The 25418-nt window shown below is 37.4% G+C and overlaps 1 protein-coding gene and 1 long non-coding RNA gene across 6 annotated transcripts in view; one reads left to right on the forward strand and one right to left on the reverse strand.

The window, feature by feature from the left end:
• Positions 1-25418, forward strand: part of LOC309799516 — a 130997-nt gene that overhangs the window by 96295 nt on the left and 9284 nt on the right. The window contains exons 5-7 of one of the 3 annotated variants that reach the window (XR_014293293.1): positions 7883-7971; positions 15129-15232; positions 15305-15646. This is a non-coding gene — a long non-coding RNA (uncharacterized lncRNA). Of the gene's footprint in view, positions 1-7882; positions 7972-15128; positions 15233-15304; positions 15647-25418 lie in introns of those variants that run through there. The other 2 variants (XR_014293292.1, XR_014293294.1) reach the window with 2 other exon arrangements.
• COL24A1 (collagen type XXIV alpha 1 chain) overlaps positions 1-25418 on the reverse strand; it is a 389096-nt gene that overhangs the window by 48514 nt on the left and 315164 nt on the right. For all 3 annotated transcript variants that reach the window (XM_082612777.1, XM_082612779.1, XM_082612778.1), the window contains exons 44-47: positions 23885-23938; positions 23721-23774; positions 15701-15754; positions 14460-14567 (exon numbers count right to left, since the gene is read on the reverse strand). In XM_082612777.1, coding sequence (XP_082468903.1) covers positions 14460-14567; positions 15701-15754; positions 23721-23774; positions 23885-23938 — 270 coding nt within the window. The remainder of the gene's footprint in view (positions 1-14459; positions 14568-15700; positions 15755-23720; positions 23775-23884; positions 23939-25418) is intronic.

Below are 25418 nucleotides of genomic sequence, written 5' to 3' on the forward strand. Positions count from 1 at the left end.
GCAGAGGGAATAAATTACACGTACAAAGCCATGAAAGTGAGGGAAATACACAGAATTTGGGGCAATGTCTAAGAAATTAAGCATACTTGAAAAAAGTATAGCACAGTGGTTAAAACATAGGCTCTGAATCTAGACTGTGTGATTCTGAATTCTGGCTCTATTATTTGTTGTCTGTGTGACCTTGGGCAAGTTACTTACTGTGAGTCTCAGCTTCCTTTTCTGTAAACTGAAGATAATAGCTATACCTATGTCATGGGGTTTTGGTGAGAATTAAACAACGTCATATATATTCAGCACCTGGAATAGTGCCTGGCACATATTATTTTTTTAATTTTTTTTGCACGTTTTAACATCTTTATTGGAGTATAATTGCTATACAATGTTGTTTCTGCTGTATAACAAAGTGAATCAGCTGTATGCATACATATATCCCCTCCCTCTTGCGTCTCCCTCTCACCCTCCCTATCCCACCCCTCTAGGTGGTCACAAAGCACGGAGCTGCTCTCCCCATCCTGGCACATCTTATTTAATAATTGTTTAATAACTGTTAGACTAAAATACACAGCACATGTGAATAGCAAGGTAGAATGTAAGACTGGAAATGTAAACAGGCCAGATCCTAAAGGAACAATATTCCACAAAGAGTATGAACTTCATTGGATTCGGGGTCACTGAAGCATCAACTAGGAAAGTTACTTCCTTTAGCAAATCTTTCATTTTGTTGCTAATAAGCAGCCAAACAGGCTGAATTTTGTCTGCTCTGGAAGTTCCTAATGAGCAGTAAACGGGCCAAAACAAGCAGAAGGGTGGAGAAGAGAGAGAAAGTAGCAATCAGGATAAACCCTAACTGGATAATTAACCCCTTAATAATCAAGAGGTGACAGGATTTGATGAATGTAGATCTGGCTGATGCCGGTATGTTTCTTCCTCCAAAATACTAAGAAATATTTCTTCGAAACGGAAGTTTCTTTGGGGTGACCAGCTCATAAACTAGAGAACACACAACCCAGAGGGGTGCCAGGGCTGCTGGTGTTCCTAACAAAGGCTTCCACGGTGGTCCTGCTACTCTATGCTTGGATCATGAGTGGGCTGATGAAGTGTGTTTTCCCTTCTTAGACTGGACACAATTCACAAGTGGAAAATGCAAGACTTTCAACGTTCTTTTAGGACAAGCATCTCATTTTAGACAACACTTAAGCCTGTGTTCACCTGAGAAAGTGCATAGTCAAGATTGAAAGGCCTTGGGCTTCCCTGGTGGTGCAGTGGTTGAGAGTCCGCCTGCCGATGCAGGGGACGTGGGTTCGTGCCCCGGTCTGGGAAGATCCCACATGCCACGGAGTGGCTGGGTCCGTGAGCCATGGCTGCTGAGCCTGCGTGTCCGGAGCCTGTGCTCCGCAACGGGAGAGGCCACAGCAGTGAGAGGCCCGTGTACCGCAAAAAAAAGAAAAGATTGAAAGGCCTTGATTTGTCCTAAGTCAAGCTGTTAGTTTTGTTTCTTTCCCTTTTTTTCCAATAACCAATTTTATAGTTGCAGCAGTGAAAAATTAAAAAAAAAAACAAAAACGGGTAAGGCTTCATTTTGATGACAAATAGATTTATGATCTTTGCAGGGAAAAGTTGTTTTCCTTTTTCAGAAATGAAAACAGCATGGTAGACTCATTTACTACAGATGTGCTAAGTTGACTAGTCTCAAAACACTCATTTATACAGAAGGAAATTCACACAGTCAACTGTGAGCCTCCCCAATACTATCCTTCAGTTATAGTCACATGACTTTTAAAAAACATTGAAACTGCAGTGTGAATGTGCCAGGAATACTTTAACTCCTTTGGCCACATCAAAAAAAAAAAAGAACATTGTTTAGGAAAATCAGGCAGTTGCATAATGCTAGAAATCCCAGAATAAATATTTTTCTCAGTGGAAAAATCCAGCAGTCTTTAAAGGTAAGCCAAAAAGCACCATGGTGCCATGATTTGAAAAAAAGAAAAAACAACAACAACAAAAAAGACCAATGGAAAGATGTCCTTATCCTTGTTGAAAATATTCCAGGGAATTTGCTAGTATTACTTTCTCTTAAGCAGTTATTCTATTACCATAGTAGGTTTCAGAAATAATTATCTTAGAAATCACTTTTCCTAATGACCAGTTTAGCCATTGTACCTAATTTCACTGAACAGACTTGTCCCTTATAAAGCATTATAACTAATTTCATATCAAATATTCTACAGGGAGCAGAAACATTTGTGGAAAATATTTCCGTATTCATAAATACCAATATCACGTGTAAACCTTGGGGTTGAAAGGGGATTCTTCAAGGGAAAGTTATTTTGTTTTTATTTCAGTGGTTACAAAATGTTTCAATACTTATAACATCCTGATTTCTAAGTATGCATGTAAATCTTTTCTAACATTCTTTGAAAATGCTAAAAAGTAGGAGACAATGAGTTACGATCTGATACCTAATTGCTTACTAATAGAAATACCAGATGCCACTCAACTTCATGGCCCTGTGAGGTATACTGAAGCAGTATTCAACATTATTGTAATTCATTTCAATTTTTTCACCACAGAATTCAATGAGTTTTTTATACTAGTCATATATAAAGGGATATGTGGCTCAGAATCTGTTTTTTTTTTAACGACCTCCAATTAGAAGTAGAGTAACTTACTAAGTGGAGTTAGAATATGCATGTTTTGTTATCTGACCAGTTCATACTCAGATTCTTTTTTCCTTTGATTTTAAGTCTTCAGTCTCTCCATCTCTACTAAGTCCCTCTAGCATTTAAATATGGTTAAGCCTCTCTCATTTAAAAATAACTTTCTACCTTAGCCTCAGTTTCTTCTCCAGTTATTGCCCTACCTTCTCCTTCAGAGCCAACTTTCTCCATTGGATTGTCTGCATATCTTGATTTACTCATACCCTCTCGCTCCTCAAGCACTCCAATCCTGTTTCTGACCCCACTAATCAAATCAAATACTCACTTGCTAAAGTTACCAATGACCTCCATATACTAAAATACAATGATGCTATTGTTAGATTTCTGTATTAGGTGAGGGGGGGCGGTCCTTATTTGCAAACATCAGAAACCAATTAAGCAAAAAATTTACTGAAAAGATATTGAGTAGCTCATATAATCACAGATAAATCTAGAAAACCAGGTTTGGAAAATGGGTAGAATTAAAAAGACTAGGCAGCCAGAATTTAGACACTGTAGTGAGCACCAGACCAGCTGCTGGACACTGACCACAGTCATCCTTGGACACTGAGTGCCACTGAAAGTTACTGCCACTGCCACCAGAACGGAATCTCCATTATCTCCATTATCTCCATTATCTCCATTATCGCTGCTTCTGTGTCCTCAAAGGAAGGTGTGGGTGAATATAACTGATTGCTTAGGCCTGGGTCATAAGCCTACATTCTTGTAGGTGGTCACAAAGCACTTACTCCTCTCTTATTCAAAGAGGGAGTGGAAGGTAAGAGTCTAGACTTTTTGACTTCAGTAGTAGAAGGTGGCTTCCCATCAACACTCAAAAAAGAAAGGAAACATAAAAATTTCTGAACATAAAAATGGGGTCAAGATGCTGAGTAGCCAAAAAACAAAACCAAAAACAGAATAAAACACATGTCCGACAAACTCTCTCATGATGATTAGACACAGTCGATGACTTTCTCCTTGATATATTCTTAAGCTTCCACGACATTACATTCTTTTTCTCCTATGTATTATGGCAACTCCACCTCAGACTCCTTTGTCATCTCCTCTTCCTTCTTTACCTGACTTCTAAATGTTAGAATTCCTCACCACTTGGTTCTGGACCTTCTTTCCACTGCTTATCTAATATTTGTGTGTTTTTCTTCATTTGCTCCCTATGTCCATTCACTGCCCCTTCTCTATGTTGCTGTTTGTATTGAGTCTTCTGATCCATGAACATAGTGTATACACCATTTAACATTTGGGTCTTCTTTAATTTCTGTCAGCAATGTTTTACAGTTTTCAGTATCAAGTTTGCACATTTTTGGGGGGTCAGATTATCCCATTCTGATACTACAGTAAGTACTGCTTTTTAAATGTCAATTTCTGATTGTTCATTGAGTATAGAGAAATACAATTCATTTTTGTATATTGATATTGTATCCTGAAACCTTGCTAAATTCAATTATTAGGGGTTTTTTTGGTAGATTCTGAAGGATTTTCTACATAGATGATCGTGTTGTCTGTGAATAAAGACAGTTTTATTTCTTCCATTCCAATCTGGGTGGCTTTTATTTCTTTTTCTTTTACTGACTAGAACCATTGGTAGAAGCTCCAGTACAGTGACGAATGTGTCATATAAATGTAAGAGGATAATAAAGATATCTGTTGGCATATGAGGCCTCAGAAGGTTTATCTCACAAACACCTACATTGAAAATACTTTTTGGAGGAAGTACTCAAATAATAATAAAAACAAATTCAGGAGGTTCTATAAGGAATACTGAAAGTAATAGTGACTAAATAGCTTAATTAAGTTTGCTACTATATGAAAAAAAGAAACAAAGGAAATAAAAAGAGAAAGTAGGTCAGAATGGCCATCATCTAAATCTACAAACAATAAATGCTGGCGAGGGTGTGGAGAAAATGGAACCTTCTTACACTGCTGGTGGGAATGTAAATTGGTACAGCCACTATGGAGAACAGTTTGGAGGTTCCTTAAAAAACTAAAAATAGAACTACCATATGATCCAGCAATCCCACTCCTGGGCATATATCTGGAGAAAACCATAATTCAAAAAGATACGTGCACCCCAACATTCACTGCAGCACTATTTACAATAGTCAGAACATAGAAACAACCTAAATGTGCAGCAACAGAGGAAAGGATAAAGGAGATGTGGTACATATATACAATGGAATATTACTCAGCCATAAAAAAGAACAAAATACTGCCATTTGCAGCAACATGGATGGACTGAGAGATTGTCATACTGAGTGAAGTAAGTCAGACAGAGAAAGACAAATACCATATGATATCGCTTATATGTGGAATCCAAAAAAAAACGGTACAAATGAACTTATCTACAAAACAGAAATAGAGTTACGCATGTAGAAGACAAACTTATGGTTACCAGTGGGAAAGGGGGGAAGGATAAATTGGGAGATGGGGACTGACATATACACATTACTATATATAAAACAGATAACTAATAAGGACCTATTGTATAGCATAGGGAACTCTACTTAATACTTGTAACAGCCTATATGGGAAAAGAATCTAAAGAAGAGTGGATATATGTATATGTATAAATGATTCACTTTCCTGTACACCTGAAACTGACACAACATTGTAAATCAATTATACTCCAATAAAATTTTTTTAAAAATCAGAATAAGTTAAAAAAAGAGAATGTAAATGCATGAGAATTATAAGTCAAAATTCAAGGTAATATCAAAAAATGATGAAGGGAAAGAGTGGTTTATAGAAACAAAAGGACATGAGAACAAACACAAGTACTTGTTTTATTAGAGGGAAGATACAGTTACTGATTTATTAAACGAATCACTAGAGTTAAACAAAGACATATTTGGTTCTTAAATTTGGGGCAGCTGCCACAAGAACATCAACTGAAAGAGAATAGGTAACTTTTAAACCTGCAAAAGAGAATTCAATCTATCCAATGGAAATCAGAAAATCAGAAAAAAGAAACAAAACCCCCCAAAGATAGTATAGGACAAGGAAAATACAGAATTAAGATGGCAAAATATTCTTAATAGAGGAATTTTAGATGTATTCTTTCTAAGATTTCAAGCAGTAGAAGGAGGTCTGCTATTACTGCTACTGTTTAAGATAGTATTGAGGGTCCCTATCCACCTATGTGGAAAGAAAAAAAATGAGTTTAAGAAAAGAGTTAAAGCTGCCATTGTTTGAAGATATTACCTACCTAAAAATCCAATAGGATCACAATAGTAAATTATTAGAAATAAAAATATCCAGTTGTATAGAATGTAATCTAAATCAGCAATATTTAAGTAAGTAATAACTAACTAGAAAATAAAATAAAAAATAAGAATACATAAGGCCTTTATTGAGGGGCAATATTGCATATTGATAAGAACAAAGAATATGGAGTTAGACTGCCTTTGTAGCTATGTGACTATGAAAGTGACAATTTTTTTTGTATAAAATAAGGAAGATAATTGTATCTATAATATTGTAAAGATTAAGTGAGTTAATACAGTAAAACATTTATCATGGTACCTGGCACATACTAGGTATTACATAACTTTTTACCATTATTATTATGGAGAAAATCTATTACAAGATCTTATACTGATAAGATGACAAGAATATTTTATCTCACACAGATAATTAAAAGGTTAAGATATTAACTTTCCCCAAATAAATCTAAGGCAAACCCAGTGATAATTCAAGTTTATGTTCTGTTTTTAAAGAAACTCAAATCTAATCTCAAATGTATGTGGTAGAAGTGTAAAGAAGGGGCCTTGCCCTACTAAATGTGGGGACATAAGACAAAGCCGTAGTAATAAAAACAATGTGATAATACAAATAGACCAGAGATCAGCCAACTTGTTCTGTAAAAAGGCTGGGTAGTAGATATTTTAGCCCATGTGGGCCACTGGTCTCTGTTGCAACTACTCAACTCTGTCATGTAGTGCAAAAGTAGCTATCTGTAAACAAATGACTGTGGCTGTGTGCCAATAAAATTAATTTATGAATACTGAAATTTGAATTTCATGTGCCACAATACATTACTCTTTTTTTTTCTAATATTAAAAATGTAAAAACCATTTAGCTCACTGGCCATAGAAAAACAGGCTGATTTGGTTTACGAGGTGTAGTTTTTTGACACAGGGAACAGATTGCTGATGCACACCATGTATAGAGAGAACTTAAATAGTGATGCCTGGATATTTTCTGTTCGCCTTTTGAGATCTGCCCTTTTCCAGCCTGATCTGTGACCCAACAGGTTCCCTTACTGGTGAGTGACATACCAAGGGCACGTGGATGGGAGGGAGCCCACCCTTGGTGAAGGCAGTAAGGGAATGCATTGTTGGTAGTGAATTTTTTTTGGGGGGGGGCGTGATATTTATTTATTTTTAATTGGTGTATAGTTGCTTTACAATGTTGTGTCAGTTTCTGCTGTACATCAAAGTGAATCAGCCATATGTATACATATATCCCCTCTTTTTTAATTTTTTTTTTTTTTTTTTTTTGTGGTACTAGGGCCTCTTACTGTTGTGGCCTCTCCCCTTGCAGGGCACAGGCTCCGGACGTGCAGGCTCAGCGGCCACGGCTCACGGGCCCAGCCGCTCTGTGGCATGTGGGATCTTCCCGGACCAGAGCACGAACCCGTGTCCCCTGCATCGGCAGGCAGACTCTCAACCACTGTGCCACCAGGGAAGCTCTATCCCCTCTTTTTTTTGGATTTCCTTCACTTTAGGTCACCACAGAGCACTGAGTAGAGTTCCCTGTGCTATACAGCAGGTTCTCATTAGGATGAACTGGGAGATTCGGACTGACATATATACATTAATATGTATAAGGTAGTGAATTTTAAAAATAATTGAAAAAATTGCTTTTGTTTTCACCATCACAGACTGGCAATTCTAAACAATGTCAGTGATAAAATAGTCCTCCCTGCCGGGGCAGATCATTCCTATTATCACTCTTACTTGGTTGAGTTTGGCTAACAGGATGTACTGTTAGGGAACTGGAAGACAGGAGGAGACTGAAATACTTATTCCCCTGGCTCTCCCTTTGCTGAGTTGCAGTGGATTGGCTGAATCCTTCTATTGAAGGTCTCAACTCCTGCTAAATGGCTCTCTCCTATGGCAATAACTACTTTTTCTATAATTTTGTTCCCCTTTCCTTTGTCTCTTCAGGCCTATGGGTTGTAATGACGTGCCATTGTTGCTATCCCTGGGTGCTTCAGCATCTCTTCTTGGTTTTCCTTAGCCCTGCTCACATTTTTGTAAGTAGTCCCTTTATTAAACCTTCCTCAGTTGCCCCACTGTATTTAGTTAGACTGTGATATGTAATTGGTAATAAGAGTGAGGTCAGGAAGCTAACCCCACAAATGAGATTCTGAGGTCGGTTTGCTCATAATCAAGGAATGCTCAGATAGCTTCCTTGTTGCCGATAAACAGACACTACTAATCTGTGGTATGCAGTGGCATCATGATTATTCAAATTAGCACTGGCCATGACATTAGATTAAATGCTGCTGGAGGGCAAAGTGTCAGAAGATCATGAGGCCTTGGCATGTATTCAGTATGGTGAATACAGTGACTATAAAGACTGAGTGATCAGAGGGCAGTCTCTTGAGTGATCTAGAGAGAATACAGAGAAAGGGACAAAATAAAGGTCTTGCAGGCTCAACTTAGAACACAATGAAAAATCAGAAAATCCCCACGGCAGCTTAAAGGAGTCTTTCATCTCCTATAGTCCAAGGCAGATGTGGCTGAGGACCCAAACTACTGTAAGATTTGCAGAATGTGTATACAAATACATCTTCAACTAACCAGACATCTTATGCTAAATAAGGGCACTGGGTGGAGAAAGAGTAGAACTCCAAGACAAGGGATGGGGATATTTGAGCAGACATGGGCAAGACTAAGAACTGTGAACCTCAACTCCCTCTTAGTTTTCCTTGCTTGTGGAGACAGCCACCTGCTCAAGCATCTGGGAGCACCATTAATAGTCTGATGGATTGGCAATTTGAAGCCTTGACTCAACTACGGCCTACAGTTAATGAGGTTGAATGCTATAACTCCCCTAGTATACTGCATAGGAAGGGGTTCAAACACTCAGGAAGACAGAAATGTGGAGACAGATTTATCACGTGCAATCTGATCAACCACCCTCAAACCATGGCCCCTGAAAGGGATCAAAGAACACTCCTTACCAAGGTGTTAAGAAATGTCATAAGAATAAAGTTCCCTTATTTAAATAGGAATATTGGACTCTTGAGTGGTAGATTCTAGGTGACAGTGCTTTACTATCAGAGAAAATGTAGAAGCAATTATCACAGTAAGCCATAGGATGTTCTGACTAGATGTTTTGACCTGCAGAGAACTGTGCTGATGGTTAGTTGATCAAAGATCCATAGCAATTAAATATACCATATGCTAATATATTGATGTATAGGTAGAAAAATTCTAGGTCTGATGGGTATAATCCTAATTAAAGTCACTGTACTTGGGATTCATGGCCTCTCTCTCAGTTCCCAGACTCAAGCCAGTTCCTACATCAGAATCCCTTGATTGAGGGGGAGGCAGGTTCTCTTTGAGGAAGAACCCTGCAATGTGGTCATAGATGTACACAGTGACTTCTGCCCTAAGCCTTCTGCAGAGGGACATGTGGTCATTTATCAGGTGACTGAACGCTGGGGAAACAGAAACTCTCAGCCTTTCTGGGGGCTGTTAGATATTGGATTTGAACTGATAATAAACCCTGGAAATCCAAAATATCATCACGGCACTCTGGTCAGAGTGTAAGTTTATGAAGGCCAAGGGATAAATAGTGATAAATGCAGATTTGGCTCAATTTTTTTTCCCAAGTGGGCCCAGTAGGACTGTGAGCCCAGTTTTTTTTTTGTTTTGTTTTGTATTGTTTTCTCCAATCTCAGAGAACAGTAACAATCCCTCACTTATAAAGAAAGGCTACTGTGGTAGGAAGGGAAGAGACGTGTGGAAGCCCCTGCAACTATCTCTTCCTGCCCCCTTCCCCACAATGTATACCTAAGGTAACACCACACCCCTGTAGAAAACTGTTCATATTAACCACCACATCCCTGTGGAAAATTGTATATACTACAGCCAAAAGACCTGAAAGCTGCAAAAGCAGTGATCCTACCATATCCCATATCCATTTTACTCATCTGTTTGGTGCACACACCAGGTAACTCCAAGACTTAAACTTACAAACTCAATTGTGTGTTCATGCCAATCACAGCTGCAGTTTCTGATATGGTGTCTTTACCAAACAGTACAGTGATTAGCAACAGCAGTTACTGACCTAGTAAAAATACTTCCTACCAACATTCCTATCAGTGAAGATGATCAGAGGCAGTTTGCTTGCCTTCACAAGGCAGAAAGAGCTGTATCACTTCAATGCTTTATCTCAGTCCTGTGTCAGCTCAATTTTCCTCTCTGTCGTAAAATAGCCCAGAGCAATATCTTTATAGTCTTGACATCTCACAAAACATCAGGCAGGTCCATTAAACTGAGGCCACTATGCTAACTGGACCTGGAGAGTGGAAGAGAACAAGCACCCTAAAGATACACCAGAGGATAGGATTAAAAAGTTCATGGGACTGCTAAATGGAAGAAGTTCCTAGGGGTAGTGGTTTGGGGGTATATCAGGATATCCCTTCTGAAGTGGAGACAAGTTGTTGCACTTTGCATTGCTCATCACAATATAAGAGGCACAATGCTTGGTGAGCTCTCTGGACTTTGGAGTCAATCTATACCACCTTTGGGTATGCTGCTACAACCCATTTACCCACTTACTGGGTAGCCTGTAAAGTTGCTAGGTTTTTATTGCGGTCAAATATATATAACATAAACTTACCATTTTAACCGTTTTTAGATGTATAGTTCAGTGGCATTAAGTACATTCACATTGTTGTGCCACCATCACCACCATCCATCTCCAGAAATTTTTTTTTTTGCGGTACGCGGGCCTCTCCCGTTGCGGAGCACAGGCTCCTGACACGCAGGCTCAGCGGCCATGGCTCACGGGCCCAGCAGCTCCGCGGCATGTGGGAGCTTCCCGGACCGGGGCATGAACCCGCGTCCCCTGCATCAGCAGGCGGACTCTCAACCACTGCGCCACCAGAGAAGCCCCAGAAATTTTTATGTTCCAAACTGAAACTCTGTACCCATTAAACAATAACTTCTCCAAATCCTCCTCCTCCCAGTCTCTGGCAACCTCCATTCTATTTTCTGTCTATGCATTTGACCACTCTAGGTACCTCATATAAGTGGAATCATATACAATTTGTACTTTTGTGTCTGGCTTAGTTCACTTAGCATGTCTCCAAGGTTTATCCATGTGGTAACATGTGTCAGAATTTCCTTCCTTTTTAAGACTGAATAATATTCCATTGTATGTATATACCACATTTGGTTTATCTGTTTCACTGCTGACAGCCACGTGGGTTGTTTCCACCTACTCGTTACTGTGAATGATGTTATTATGAACATTTGGAAAATTTCTGTTCAAGTTTCTGCTTTCATTTCTTTTGGATATACACCCAGGAGGGGAGTTGCTGGATCATATGGTAATTCTATATTTAATTTTTCAAGACCTGTCATACTGTTTTCCACAGCGGCTGCATCATTTTACATTCCCATTAGCAATACACAAGGTGCCAGTTTCTTCACACACTTACCAACACTTGTAATTTTCTCTCTTTCTATTTTTTATTTTTTTGGATAATAGCCATCCTAGCGGTTGTAAAAGTGGTATCTAATTGTGGTTTTGATTTGCATTTTCCTAACGATTAGTGATGTTGAGCACCTTTCCATGTGATTATTGGTCACTTGTGTATCTTCTTTGGAGAAATTCAAGTCCTTTGCCAGCTTGCTAATTTTGGGTGGCCCCCGTCAAAAATGCTTGGCAGCAGATTCAGGATGCTGTGTGAGCTACCTTGCTGTGACTGAGCAGATCCAATAGTATCAGAAGGGTCTGTGGCTGGTAGAGATGCTATATGGACCCTTTGATAACCCCCATAAGAGAATCACAGCTTATACCCATAAAGTTTGGACATAAGCAACGCCTTCTTTGTCAAATGTAATTTCCCATTTGGAAAGCAGTTCTGGGCTTGCTCTGGTTGAAGCTGAATAACCGACCCTGAGACATCAAATTACTATGTGTCCTGAACTGACCATTATGATCTGAGTGATATTTGATCCAGTAAATCATAAAACTGGCTGGGCACAGCAGCGTTCACTCCTAAATGGAAAGGGTGTATATTGAGACTGGGTCCTAACAGGTCCAGAAATCACAAACAAAATATGCAAGCAAGCAACTGAGACTTCCATGATACTTGTTCTACTGCTTTACCACTGCTCCTTCAGCCTTCCTAGAGAATTCCCCTTACCAGTTAGTTAGGGTAGAAAAAAGTTCAGGCCTGATTTATGGATAGATCTGCATTGAATGTCAACATCTGCTAGAAGTGGATTGCTGCTGCATTTAAGCCTGAAAGATATCAGTGAAGGAGACTCTTCCCAGTGGGCAGAACTTGGGGCAATCTGTCTACATAGGCAATCCATATAGCCATGTTTGGTTGTTTGCAACCAAAGAGCCCTGTTGATATACCCTAGAGTTCTAACTGGGTCTTGGAATAGCCCTGAGTGTGCAAATGGCTTCAGCATCTGGCTTTAAGTTCTCTTCATTCTTTTTTATTCTATGTAGAACCAGTGATTTGGTTTTATGCATGAGCCTTCACCCACACAGCCAATCAAAACCGTGTGGCAGATTCTAGAATGCAACTTAGACAGAATTAAAATGAAATCAGTATCTTATTTGCATCTACCATTTTCTGTATTGGCTTTCTCTTAGCCCTTATATTACTGTCCTTTAAGTATTACCCCATTAAAGAAGGATGTAGAGTTGTTAGAAAATGTCTGTTTTCTTTCTGGAAACTAGCAGCAGATAACAATTACTTGCCACATTGCTGTTTTTACGCAAGAGAAAATGGTTCATATTTTTGTAGTCCGAATCAGTGTTTTCATTTTATTTTCAAATTTTCAGTCCTTTCCAGGAAGACCTTCAGGTGTCACATACTGCCAGAAAGAAGTTGTTTGCCACAATGAAGTACTAAGTGACTTGGTGTAAAAAATGTGGATGACTTTGACCTGTCACTAGTGTCTGATGAATATCTTATATGCTGAATGTCTGAAATTCTTATTAAACATATATATATATAGGATCCTGATTTGTAATATCCATATCTGGAATAAGTACCTGGATTAGTATTATTTTAGTCAGAAAATAAATGAGTTCCTCTTCCCAGTAATTAAATAAATCTATTTGCTGTTATTAGTATTTACAATTCAGTTTCTAGCCTTATCGACTACTGGACACATCCACATACATACCACCTCCATGATTAAACCTGTGTTCACAGCAAGAAATGTGACATATTTTGAAATGTGGTTTTCCTTCTTTCAGCTCTCAAAATCTTATTCAAAGCAGTAAGATTCACTCTAACATTTCCCAGTAAAACTTAAGTACAGACTCTCAGACCAATTCAAAGTGTTTTACTGTTGTATTTTTAAACTCCACAACCTCATTTTAAGACTTTTATATGGTGAGCCTAGAGTGCAGCATCTACATGAAGGTTCAGGGCATGAGCTCCCTTTAAGACTGGGATCTCAAATGGAAGTCCTCTTTTAACCAGACTGATGTTAATGGCAGAAGTTTAGAAAACATATATTTTAATTAAAACATCAGCCTGGCTGTCAAATTTCTCTAGGGCTTACACCCTGATGCTCTGATGTTCAGATATACTGTCCCCAAAGCAGATAGAAACCATACTAAGCCTCCTTAAAAATATTCACCTTTCCAAATAGAATATGGCCAGATATTTATTTCTGAAATAATTAAATTGGCTGGGTCATAAATTGATACATTTTTTTAAACAAATGAGATAATTCATCATAGTGAAAGAATAATATTAATTTGGGTTTGAGCTTTGCTACAGTCCCATGCTACATGTGAATAAACAATTAGGATTGATTCATTTAAGAAAAGAAAAACAGGTCAATAGATAATCATATCCAAATAGTGGAAATGTAAAAGGATAAATTTTACTGGATTACTGAAATATGTGATTAATTATTCTTGTATTTCAAATGGAAACACAACATGAGATAACAAAAAAATACCTGGATTATGATGACCTTAGGAAGGAAAGGGGGAAAATGGCTAAATGAAGACAAAAATATCATTTTAAAATTTCTGATCAAATAAATAAGATAGAAATCTGCATAAAAATAATAATCTATATTATTTCTCATTGCATCACCACTAGATGAACATAGAGAAAATATTCACACAATTTCTGTAAAATAGTGAGGCTATAAAAGTAAAGGGAAAATGATTTTGGCAGAACTTACCTTGAGTTATTGCCAAGCCTGAAATGTTCCAAAGGTTGCTTAAGACATTTGATGAACTCAAAACACAGTTAGGTTGTGTAGCCCTTAAAGTTTTACTTCTTTGTTGTTCCTATGTACCAGTTTTTATATGTGTAAAAATAATATAAATTATTAATAATATGGGTTATTAGTTATAAAACATCCAACAGAATGTACTCATTGACATTCCCTGGAAATCATAAACACAATCTGAACCAATGTCAAAGTTAAGAAAGATGGCCAAAATATCTATGGTCTTAGTAAAGAGACACATATGCATAAGAAATAAAGAACAAAGAATATTCAATCTACTCACAGGAAGTCCCTGTTTTCCTGGTAGCCCAACTTTACCAGGGTTTCCTGAAATGCCTTCTGCTCCAGGGTATCCTTGCATGCCTTTTGACCCGGGTAGGCCTGGAAGTCCCTTGGTAATTAAAAATTACTTGGATTATAGAGAGATACTGTACAGATGTTTAAATGACAAACACTTTTATACTTATTGGGGGGTGGGAGGTTACATTCTTAAAACCCTGTCCCAGGATAAATTTTCCTGTTTCCTGGATTCCTTAATAATTTACTATTTGGATACAACAGATCAGGTAACTGTTCCCTAAACTGAAATGCCAAGCTAATCAGCAATTTATTGTGTAACCTTTTCCACTTTACTGTAATTTCCTGGTATTTCTCATTGTACCAGCCCATGCTTTATCCAGCTGTGAAGAAAAGATCAGCTCTGTGCACCTGTCAGTTTAGGATATAGGCTGACATTCACCCTCTCTAAAACTCTGTATGGTATTATTTTCCCAAGAAATAAATTACGGCTCTTTTAGTTGCCACTTTGAATTAGATAATTATATGACTGAGTAAAGGTCTGAACATTTTGTTTGTACTCTTGGGCAACTGGATTTAATCTGTAGGGAATCTCTGATCTCAATGTGCTCATAATTTATGTTCACTTTTCTTTACTTTTTTTGAACCAACACAGGCCACCCAAAGCAGGCTGTTGGCTAGGGGAGACCTGCAGGAAGTCTTTGCTAATAAGCTAGTCTACACATATTTGCTTGGCCAAAGAGGAAGCAGATGGCTAAGGTAAAATTAATCTTTGTTCTGTGATGAAAAGATTTAAAGCTTTTTTCTAAGACTTTCTGTTCTATTTCCCAGGAAAATGAGAGGCCGAGTTCTTCAATTAAAGTCCAGCTCATATCTTTTCAATTACGCTTGAAAATCTCTGACCTTTGTCACCATTCATTAAGTCATGACTCCAAGTTGACTGTTTTTTAGTGATTCACCATTAAAGAATAGTAGCATGAATCCACAGAGAGGTCTCCATGCACTGGAAAATAACAACCTTCAGTTGCAGCAACTTCCGTTTCAACACCAAGCTTGGTTTTGAGCTAATGGTCATATTTTGTTCCCTCTGTGTTCCGGCATGGGTTTAAACATTTTTTTGAAGACAATCTGATTTATCCAACACTTGTCATAATTGGCCCCAAACTTTTCTGCTTGCTAAAGTTCTATTTAGAAAAACAATAAAGATGAAAAAGGTCTGTTACTTACAGGAATCCCAGGTTTCCCAGAAGGGCCAGGAGCTCTTTTTTTCCCCTTAGGACCCTAAAAATGTGAAGCACAGTTGTCAACTCATTGCTATAAATTTAATTAAACTGAAGGCATAGAAAAGAACTCTGAGACCTGGAGGCTACAGCAAGTCCTGCCACTGACTAGCTGTTTATCACTGGGATTGCCATTTAACTTTCCTGTGAGTCATTTTATTCACCTGTAAATGAAAGAATTTGACTATATAATCTATGAATTTCCACCTGGCTCCAAATTCTATGATTTAAGAATTTAAATTATAGTTCTAAAAAGGAACTGAATAGATTATTTAAATAAAAGTCCCCACTTCAGGCAAAGCCTTTGTCTCCCTACTGAAAGTGGTTAAGTACTTATTTAATTAATTCAGTAAACATTTCTTGAGTATTAGGTATCAGGGATTCTGTTATGTGCTGGAGATGCAAAATCAAAGCTCTTGTTCACAAGGCACTTACAGTGTCGTGAGGGACATGAACCAATAACCTAAAATGGGCTTATCTGGAAGCACAGAGAACATACTTGTAAATCAAAGAAAAGATCTTTATTTCCCACAGAATTGCTTGTTTTTCCATGTGTGAGATGTTTTAAATCATAACTGATTCAGTAGTAATGGTCTACCAGGATAGTTAGAAATTTGCCCTTGCAAATCATGCCACTATTCTGATGATATCCTAAAATTATTTTAAGAAGAAAAAGGTGTTAAAGAGTGACCTAGTTCACAAATAAGAAAAAGAAGCATACTGCCATTACCAGAAACATTTCTCAGAAATCATCAAAAGTTCTCAGAAACAGGATAATTCCACCAAAATGTGATGTTAGGTTATTCAAATCTGAAGACAGTTGTGCTAAAGATTCAATTTGAGAACAATGACAAAATAAACAATTTCAGAAGATGTTACATCTTCTGAAAATGAGCTTAAACGTTTTAAGAAGAAATAGTGTATGTAATCAGAGAGAAAAAGGGCATTTTCTGTAAGAGATAAAAATCCAATTTTGTTAGAATTTGATGATAGGGAGCTATATGGATCAAGGGTTCTACCTACAAGTTCAAACACTATTTTACTTGCTTTAAAAAGTCACTTATGTAAATTCTTCCTAAGGGTAAGGAAACCAGAAAAGGGGATAGTTGGTGAACTGGGTTTAGTTGAAGTAAATACAATTTCTGGAACATATTATCCCTATAATAAATGTATCTTTTAGAATACAATAAAGAAGTAAAACAGACAAATAAAGACTGTTTTAAATATTGAAAACAATTCTGATTTCAGTTGTCTTCAATAGCACTAATTAAACAGTATATGAATTGTGATAATATTCAAATATGTTAACTGGTGTGTTTTCCTTCACAGTATTTCTTTTTATGTAAAGTGATAGATTTGTTCTAAACTTTTGATTTTCAAAATAGACTTTTTTAGCTTAAGAATTTCAAAACAGTCCTCTGAAACTCATGGTGGGGGGATAGTTTGAAAAGAATATATTTTTAAATACAAAAGCCTGATTTTTAAATATTAAAAGTCTATCACTGAACATAAAAAAAACAAGGTAATAAAGGATTTAGGTCATAAAATTTTACCATAAAGAACATATTTAGAAGAATTATAATAATGTAAGAGAAAGTTTTTCCTACCTAAGGGGATATAAAAAAATCTTCAAGTTGGAGAAAGGTAAAAAGAGAAGCAAAACTGTTAAGACACTGATGGGTATCTCTGAGAAGAGACCTTGACACCAATCTGCTGTCAAGTCCTGGGGTGGGTAGAAACAATAATACCTGCAGAGGATACAAAATTAATACACAGAAATCTCTTGCATTCCTATACACTAACAATGAAAGATCAGAAAGAGAGACTAAGGAAATAATCCCATTTAACATCAAATCAAAAAGAATAAAATACCTAGGAATAAGCCTACCTAAGGAGGCAAAAGACCTGTACTGAGAAAAGTATATGATACTGATGAAAAAAATCAAAGATGACACAAACAGATGGAGAGATATACCATGTGCTTGGATTGTAAGAATCAATATTGTGAAAATGACTATACTACCCAAAACAATCTACAGATTCAATGCAATCCCTATCAAATCACCAATGGCATTTTTCACAGAACTAGAACAAAAAATTTTACACTTTGTATGGAAACACAAAAGACCCCAAATGATGAAAGTCATCTTGAGAAAGAAGAACAGAGCTGGAGGAATCAGGCTCCCTGACTTCAGACTATACTACAAAGCTACAGTAATCAAAACAGTATGGTACTGGCACAAAAACAGAAATATAGATCAATGGAACAGGATAGAAAGTCCAGAGATAAACCCAAGCACCTATGGCTACCTAATCTATGACAAAGGAGGCAAGAATATACAATTGAGAAAAGACAGTCTGTTCAATAAGTGGTGCTGGGAAAATTGGACAGCAACATGTAAAAGAATGAAATTAGAACACTCCCTAACACCATACACAAAATAAACCCAAAATGGATTAAAGACCTAAATGTAAGACCGGATACTATAAAACTCTTAGAGGAAAATATAGACAGAACACTCTCTGATATAAATCACAGCAAGATCTTTTTAGTCCACTGCCTAAAGTAATGAAAAAGAAAACAAAAATAAACAAATGGAACCTAATTAAACCTAAAACCTTTTGTACAGCAAAGGAAACCATAAATAAAATGAAAAGACAACCCTCAGAATGGGAGAAAATATTTGCAAACGACGCAACTGACAAGGGATTAATGTCCGAAATATATAAGCAGCTCATGCAGCTCAATATTTAAAAAACAAACAACCTAATCAAAAAATGGGTGGAAGGCCTAAACAGACATTCTTCCAAAGAAGACATACAGATGGCCAACAAACACACGAAAAGATGCTCAACGTCACTAATTATTAGAGAAATGCAAATCAAAACTACAATGAGGTATAACCTCATACTAGTCAGAATGGCCATCATCAAAAATTCTACAAACAATAAATGCTGGAGAGGGTGTGGAGAAAAGGGAACACTCCTACACTGTTGGTGGGAATGTAAATTGGTACAGCCACTATGGAGAACAGTTTGGAGGTTCCTTAAAAAACTAAAAATAGAGCTACCATATGACCCAGCAATCCCACTCCTAGGCATATATCTGGAGAGAACCATAATTTGAAAGGATGCATGCACCATGATGTTCATTGCAGCACTAGTTACAATAGCCAGGACATGGTAGCAACCTAAATGTCCATCGACAGAAGAATGTATAAAGCAGAAGTGGTACATATATACAATGGAATATTACTCCGCCATAAAAAGAAACAAAATAGTGACATCTGCAGAGACGTGGATGGACCTAGAGACTGTCATACAGAGTGAAGTAAGTCAGAAAGAGAAAAACATGTATCATACAATATTGCTTATATGTGGAGTCTAGAAAAATGGTAGAGATGAGCTTATCTTCAAAGCAGAAATAGAGTCACAGATGTAGAGAACAAACTTACGGTTACCAAGGGCAGAAGGAAGGGGTTGGGATGAATTGGGAGGCTGGGACTGACTTATATACACTACTATGTATAAAATAGATAACTAATGAGAACCTACTGTATAGCACAGGGAACTCTACTCAATGCTCTGTGGTGACCTAGATGGGAAATGAGTCTAAAAAAGAGTGGATATATGTATACATATGCCTGATTCACTTTGCGGTACAGCAAGAAACTAACACAACATTTTAAAGCAACTATATTCGAATAAAACTTAATAAACTAAACAAAACAAAACAATAATATCTGCAGATAAGTGTGGGGATTTGGGCACAGAGATGATGGCTAGAGAGACTAAAGGCCTCACTGAGATGTACGCTAAGTTGCACTGAGTGCAGCAATAGAGTTGAAATTTCTGCATGAGATGTCTAGGCTAGGGGGCCTGAGAAAGTCTGAGTCCCTCAAGCACCCAGCATGGTATGGGGAGCAGTAGAATGTTATTTCCATGTGGCCAAGAACAGAAGCATATGGCCCTTAGAGTTCTATCTAAGGAGATCTTGCAGCTGAGTTGAGAAAATAGCTGTACAAGCCAACAGGGATCAAAGAACTTTTGTCCGGAGGGCCAAGGTAGAGGCCAACATGGTGGGATGATGGCAGATGGGGGCCAAAAGCGATGATGTACATTTCAGTGGATGCTAGTATGAACAGATGATGGCTAAAGATCAATCTCACTTCCTATTCCCCTTCCCTACCATTGCCACCCAGAATGTAACAGCAGACTTGAAAAGAGGATGAATGGGAAAAACTCTAAATCAAATGCAGGATATTTAAGTGGATGGAGTTACAGGCAATCAGTTGACTAGATTTCCATCAATTAGGTTTCTACCACCAGGCAGGATGGGTACTCAGGACAGAAGTTAAGTTCCATTACAAAGAACATAAACAAAATTATACTTTTTGTATACTTGAGCTTATGGCTTAAGGTTCAGATATGCTATACACGTATGTGCGTGTTTTATTCCAAACATTCAAATACAAAATAAAAACAAAGAGAGTCTCATATCATCATAAATCAATTACATTTTAGGGTGAACATTATGTTGAGGATTATTTCAGAACAGTTAAATACTGCTCTAAAACCTAGATACATGGGTCTATCATTGTGAAAACTAGAATGTTATTAATACTTGGATGGGCATCAGGAAGCAGCTTCCAACAGAATAACACTAAAGGAAAATTATGACTATGAAAATTATTTTTAGTGTATATTTTGCTATTTGTAATGGTACAATTGTGACAAAATCTCCTTATTAAATAAAAACGTGTATAGTAAATAACAAAACGTCTCTGCTGTTTTTAGATGTCAATTCAGGAAAGATTTCCTTATGACAGTTATTGTCACCATAACTAAAAGGAAGTAGGCTAGTTAGAGAAATGACAGACTTGCAATGGAGGTTTAAAATACATAAAGATCAACAAAGTGTAGAAGATTGGTACTTTTTTGAATTTGTGCATTAAAAAAAATCTTGCAGTTGGAATTGCTGGGTAGTCTTGTAACTAAATTAAGAGCCGAACATTACTCAATATTAATCCTACACAGAGATGGTCTGTTCAGTAGGAAATTAAAGATTGGGCCAAAGACAAAGAAAGTATGTTGTCATCTAAGGTGTTTGTAGATGATTAATTGAGTTGGTATCGTAAAAAGGAAAAAAAATAAATCATTCTTTCACCAATGCCCAGAATTCAAATATAATAAAGCTAGAAGATCTATGCTGTTTTCAAAATTAACTTACTCATATTATTTTATGTAAATATAAGTACCTCATAAATCAACAGACTTCCTGTTCTCATAATAGGAAAGGCAAATGAATTTCATATTTATTCTTTAGAGTATATGTAAAATTCTGCTTTCTCTTTTGTCTGGCTAGCTTTGAAAAATAGAACAGCCCACTTGAAATCAGATCCATTTAAAACAGTGAATTCCATTCATTGGGATTGTACCACTTCATAGACTACAAGAGAAGGTAATCTAATTCTTTAGATAACAGAAAATTTTAAATGTGCCATTATAGTCCAAACACTCATTTGTTTTTTATTCAAATGAAGCTGAAGGAGAGTCATCACAATACTTTGTTAGTTCTAACTTTGTTAGAGAGGGTAGCTTTAAAGTACAAACACAGATTTAGAGAGTTAAGTCTTTTTTTTTTTAACCAAGAAATTTAAATTCACTAAAATCTGGAATTTTGCTTTGGGAGGAAAGTAAGATTTTGGCTCGAGTCTCTGTATTTGAAAGCCATTATGGGACAGTTCACTACATTTGCATTATGAAAGTCTCTTAAAAAATGTAGTGGTTTGCAATTGGTTTTGACTTGACTTGCTCCAACTTTTTCTTTATAGTTTCCATAGTTTCATGTCTCAGAGACCAATTAATGAATTAGCTGGTTAAGTAAAATTAACATTTAACTTAATTTATAAAAGACTTCAAAGTAATAGAAGGCTTTTGTATAATAATGGGAGTCAGGAAATAAAGTTTCTAGTGTTGGTTCTGTTGCTAACTAGTTCTCTGATCTTAGGTAACTCATAATGCCTCTGGGACCTAAATTTCTTCATCTGAAAAATGAGAGCGTTGTCCAAACGATTTTAAAGGGCATTTCCAAATCTAAAAAACAAATTTAAAGCTTTGCAAAAACAAGATGAGGGCAATTCTGTAGGATCCACCTGGCCATTCAAAGTGTCCCTAGTGAGTAACACATAGTCAGTGATTTTTCTTGTAGCAATCATTACTATCTGAAGTTCAAAGAGGCTTTTTAATGTAACCTCGGACTGTACACCAGCATTGCCCAAAGTGGGAAAAGAACTAATTCTCGTGGATTATACAGAATTTAAACCATGGTTCCTCAAGACCTTTCAGCTCCAATACCCAGGGAGAGCTGACCATATAGGCTGGAGGTGCAGTTGTCTAGTAAGAATATTATATTTTCGTTGGCATAATTTTAACAGATACTAAGAAACATAAAAAAAATTCTTCTTCCTGCGATACGTCAAAAAAGGAAAAAGACGGGCTTCCCTGGTGGCGCAGTGGTTGAGAGTCCGCCTGCCGATGCAGGGGACACGGGTTTGTGTCCCGGTCTTGGAAGATCCCACATGCCACGGAGCGGCTGGGCCCATGAGCCATGGCCGCTGAGCCTGCGTGTCCGGAGCCTGTGCTCCGCAACGGGAGAGGCCACAACAGTGAGAGGCCTGTGTACCGCAAAAAATAAAAATAAAATAAAATAAATAAATAAATAAAATTAAGGCTTGCCTTCAATGGGATTTAAAAAAAATAAATTTATTTATTTATTTTTGGCTGCATTGGGTCTTTGTTGCTGTGCATAGGCTTTCTCTAGTTGTGGAGAGCAGGGGTTACTCTTCGTTGCAGTGTGCGGGCTTCTCACTGCGGTGGCTTCTCTTGTTGTGGAGCACAGGCTCTAGGGCACACGGGCTTCAGTAGTTGTGGCTCGCGGGCTCTGGAGTGCAGGCTCAGTAGTTGTGGCTCACAGGCTTAGTTGCTCCCAGAACAGGGCTCGAACCTGTGTCCCTTGCATTGGCAGGTGGATTTTTAACCACTGTGCCACCAGGTAAGTCCCAATGGGATATTTTTATTTATTATTTATTAGTCCTTATTTATTAAGGAGCCTGACAGTAAGTTAGTAGGTAGTTGCCAAGACTGTTTAAAATGGCTTCTATGTGAATGAAAACCTATGTAATATATGACTCAACTCAATTTTATTACTAACTCCCACAAATGGGAAACAAAAGTATGGGTGAAGGAAGCTTAACAAATTAGAAGAAACATGGTCTCAAATTCATTACTTTTTATCAGTCCTCACCTAATTTATTATTAAAATACAGTACATTTTCTAAAGAATTTAATTTTAAATCAGTAGCAGTTAAAGTCAGAATGCCATGAAAAGTAGGGCAGCAATGAAGTGATGGTACAAATCCAGTTGTTACATAAGGTTGAGGGAACGTTTATTGGTATATAGGGAAAGAGGTGGCTAAATTCAATAACTCAACAGATTTTTAGTTCGCCTGATAACAAATAATTGACTTGTGTTATGGAAAAAAATCTTTTAAACCAATTGTGAGTCTGTGTCATATAGTTAAACTATTTCTACCCCTACCTTACTACAGCAACTAAAAAGGTATGACTGCTAAAATTTTGCTCTGCAGTGCTGGTTTTAAGGCCAGTTGATATTTCTGCCTGAAAACCCAAGGAAGGACAATTAGTTTGGGACAACTCTAGGCAATTTTCTCAAAGCCAGAGTAGTCTGCTGGTAAAGGGAACTTTGAATGGCATTCGAAACACACGAATAAATCAATAATGATGTTTTAGCACAATTATTGACAAACACCGTTTAGAGGCCTGTGGTGATTCTTGCTCTGAAAGAATGAATGATCATTTAAGTTACAATGAACAGCAACTCCTTGTGCCCCTGTTTTCTCAAGCCAGCAATAAGTTTCAAATTGTCTTAAATGATTTCAACTTACTTCAGATCCTCTCTCTCCTTTTAGTCCTTGTTCACCTCGGTCACCTGGCTCACCCTTTAATAGGAGCCAAGACAGAAATCACATATAAAGCAGACACCAAATAAGATATGTTAACATTAATGTTTTTAAATGCCAGAATTACAAAGAATGCTTTCAAAACATACTGGGGGCCCTTGTTGTCCAGTGGCACCTCTTGGTCCTGGTATACCCATGTGACCCTATGAATAAAAAAGGTTATATTATTAGAATAAATAAAGACATGTGACTTAGAGAATAGAGTAGTATCACTTAAAGTGGTAGCAAAATGTTGCAAAATTCAATTTAAATATTATAGAGATTATGCATCTCTCTTGGAAAGAGTATAGAACATAATAGCTACTGGATATAATGATGACTGAGAAAGAGTGTAGAGTTTTTGTTCTTTTTTTTCCATATAGGTTAATATAGGTTGAGTGGTGGCCCATCAAAAGGCGTCTATGCCCTAATCCTCAGAAACTGTGAATATGATCTTATTTGGAGATCACATTCTTATTTGGAGAAAAGGGTCTTTGCAAATATCATCAAATTAAGGGTCTTAGAAGGAGATTATCTTGGATTATCCATGTGGGCCCTAAATCCACTGACAAGTGTCCTTGCAAAAGACACAGAGAGAGAGAGAGATGGATACAAAGGAGAAGGCCACGTGAAGACAAAGGCAGAGGTTGGAGTGATGCAGCCACAAGGGAGGTTGTTAGCCACCAGAAGCTGGAAGAAGCAAGAAAGGATTCTTCACTAGAGCCTACGGTGGGAGCACAGCCCTGCTGATATCTTGCTTTTGGATTTCTGGCCTCCACAACCATGAGAGAATAAATTTCTCTTGTTTTAAGCCACATGGTCTATGGTAATTTGTTATGGCAGGCTCAGGAAACTAATAGAGCAAATAACGAATGAATAAAGAGTTTGAGAACAAATTTCTTTTTTCAACCCTTTTCCAGTGTACTATGGTTTCCATTTTTACAAACTAAGGTCACAGCCATTTAGATAGTAGATTTACTGGGCTTAAGACTGGTAGTTGTTACTGCATATGCCAAAACATCAAGTGATTCTGACTTCGGCGATCTGTCATCACCCCAGTTCTCCTAGGAAGGAATGCTGGCCTACCACATTTTTACACCTTTCAAGTATGTAAACAGAAACTAGCAACAAACTAGGGGCACATCAGGTGAGAGTTATGTAGGAAGAATTCCACACGTAATCTCTTTTATCCCCTTCCCTACTGTCCTCTTCACTTCAGATTCCTTTCTTCCTGTGTATTACAGAAAGAATGCCATAGAAAGGACAGTTATTAGGCTCATCTCCTTTTTCTGGGCTAGGAGAAGAAGGGATTACATACTTAAGGCTAACAATATTTATTCTCACAGAAAGATCAGTTGAAGCCTTTGTTTGCATTCTGTGAGGCAAATGTTCATGGTTTTAAGATTCAACTTCCTGATAAAGTAAATGAATCTTGTTCAAGGGAGAGAACAGTTGCAAGACAGAAAGGTTATTTTGGAAAGCTTTCTATACAGCACACAGCCATAACTAAAGAGAAGACGATTACTACACATGACCTTTACCAACAGAGCATGAACAGAGTCAGCAAGTAACAGAATCAGGTCAATCGAGAGGGAGCTTTGTTCAAGTAAATATGATTATTGTAGGTCACTTATTAAGCCAGCT

This window comes from Mesoplodon mirus (genome assembly GCF_964341445.2).
Source record: "Mesoplodon mirus genome assembly, chromosome: 3".
Classification (NCBI taxonomy): domain Eukaryota; kingdom Metazoa; phylum Chordata; class Mammalia; order Artiodactyla; family Ziphiidae; genus Mesoplodon; species Mesoplodon mirus.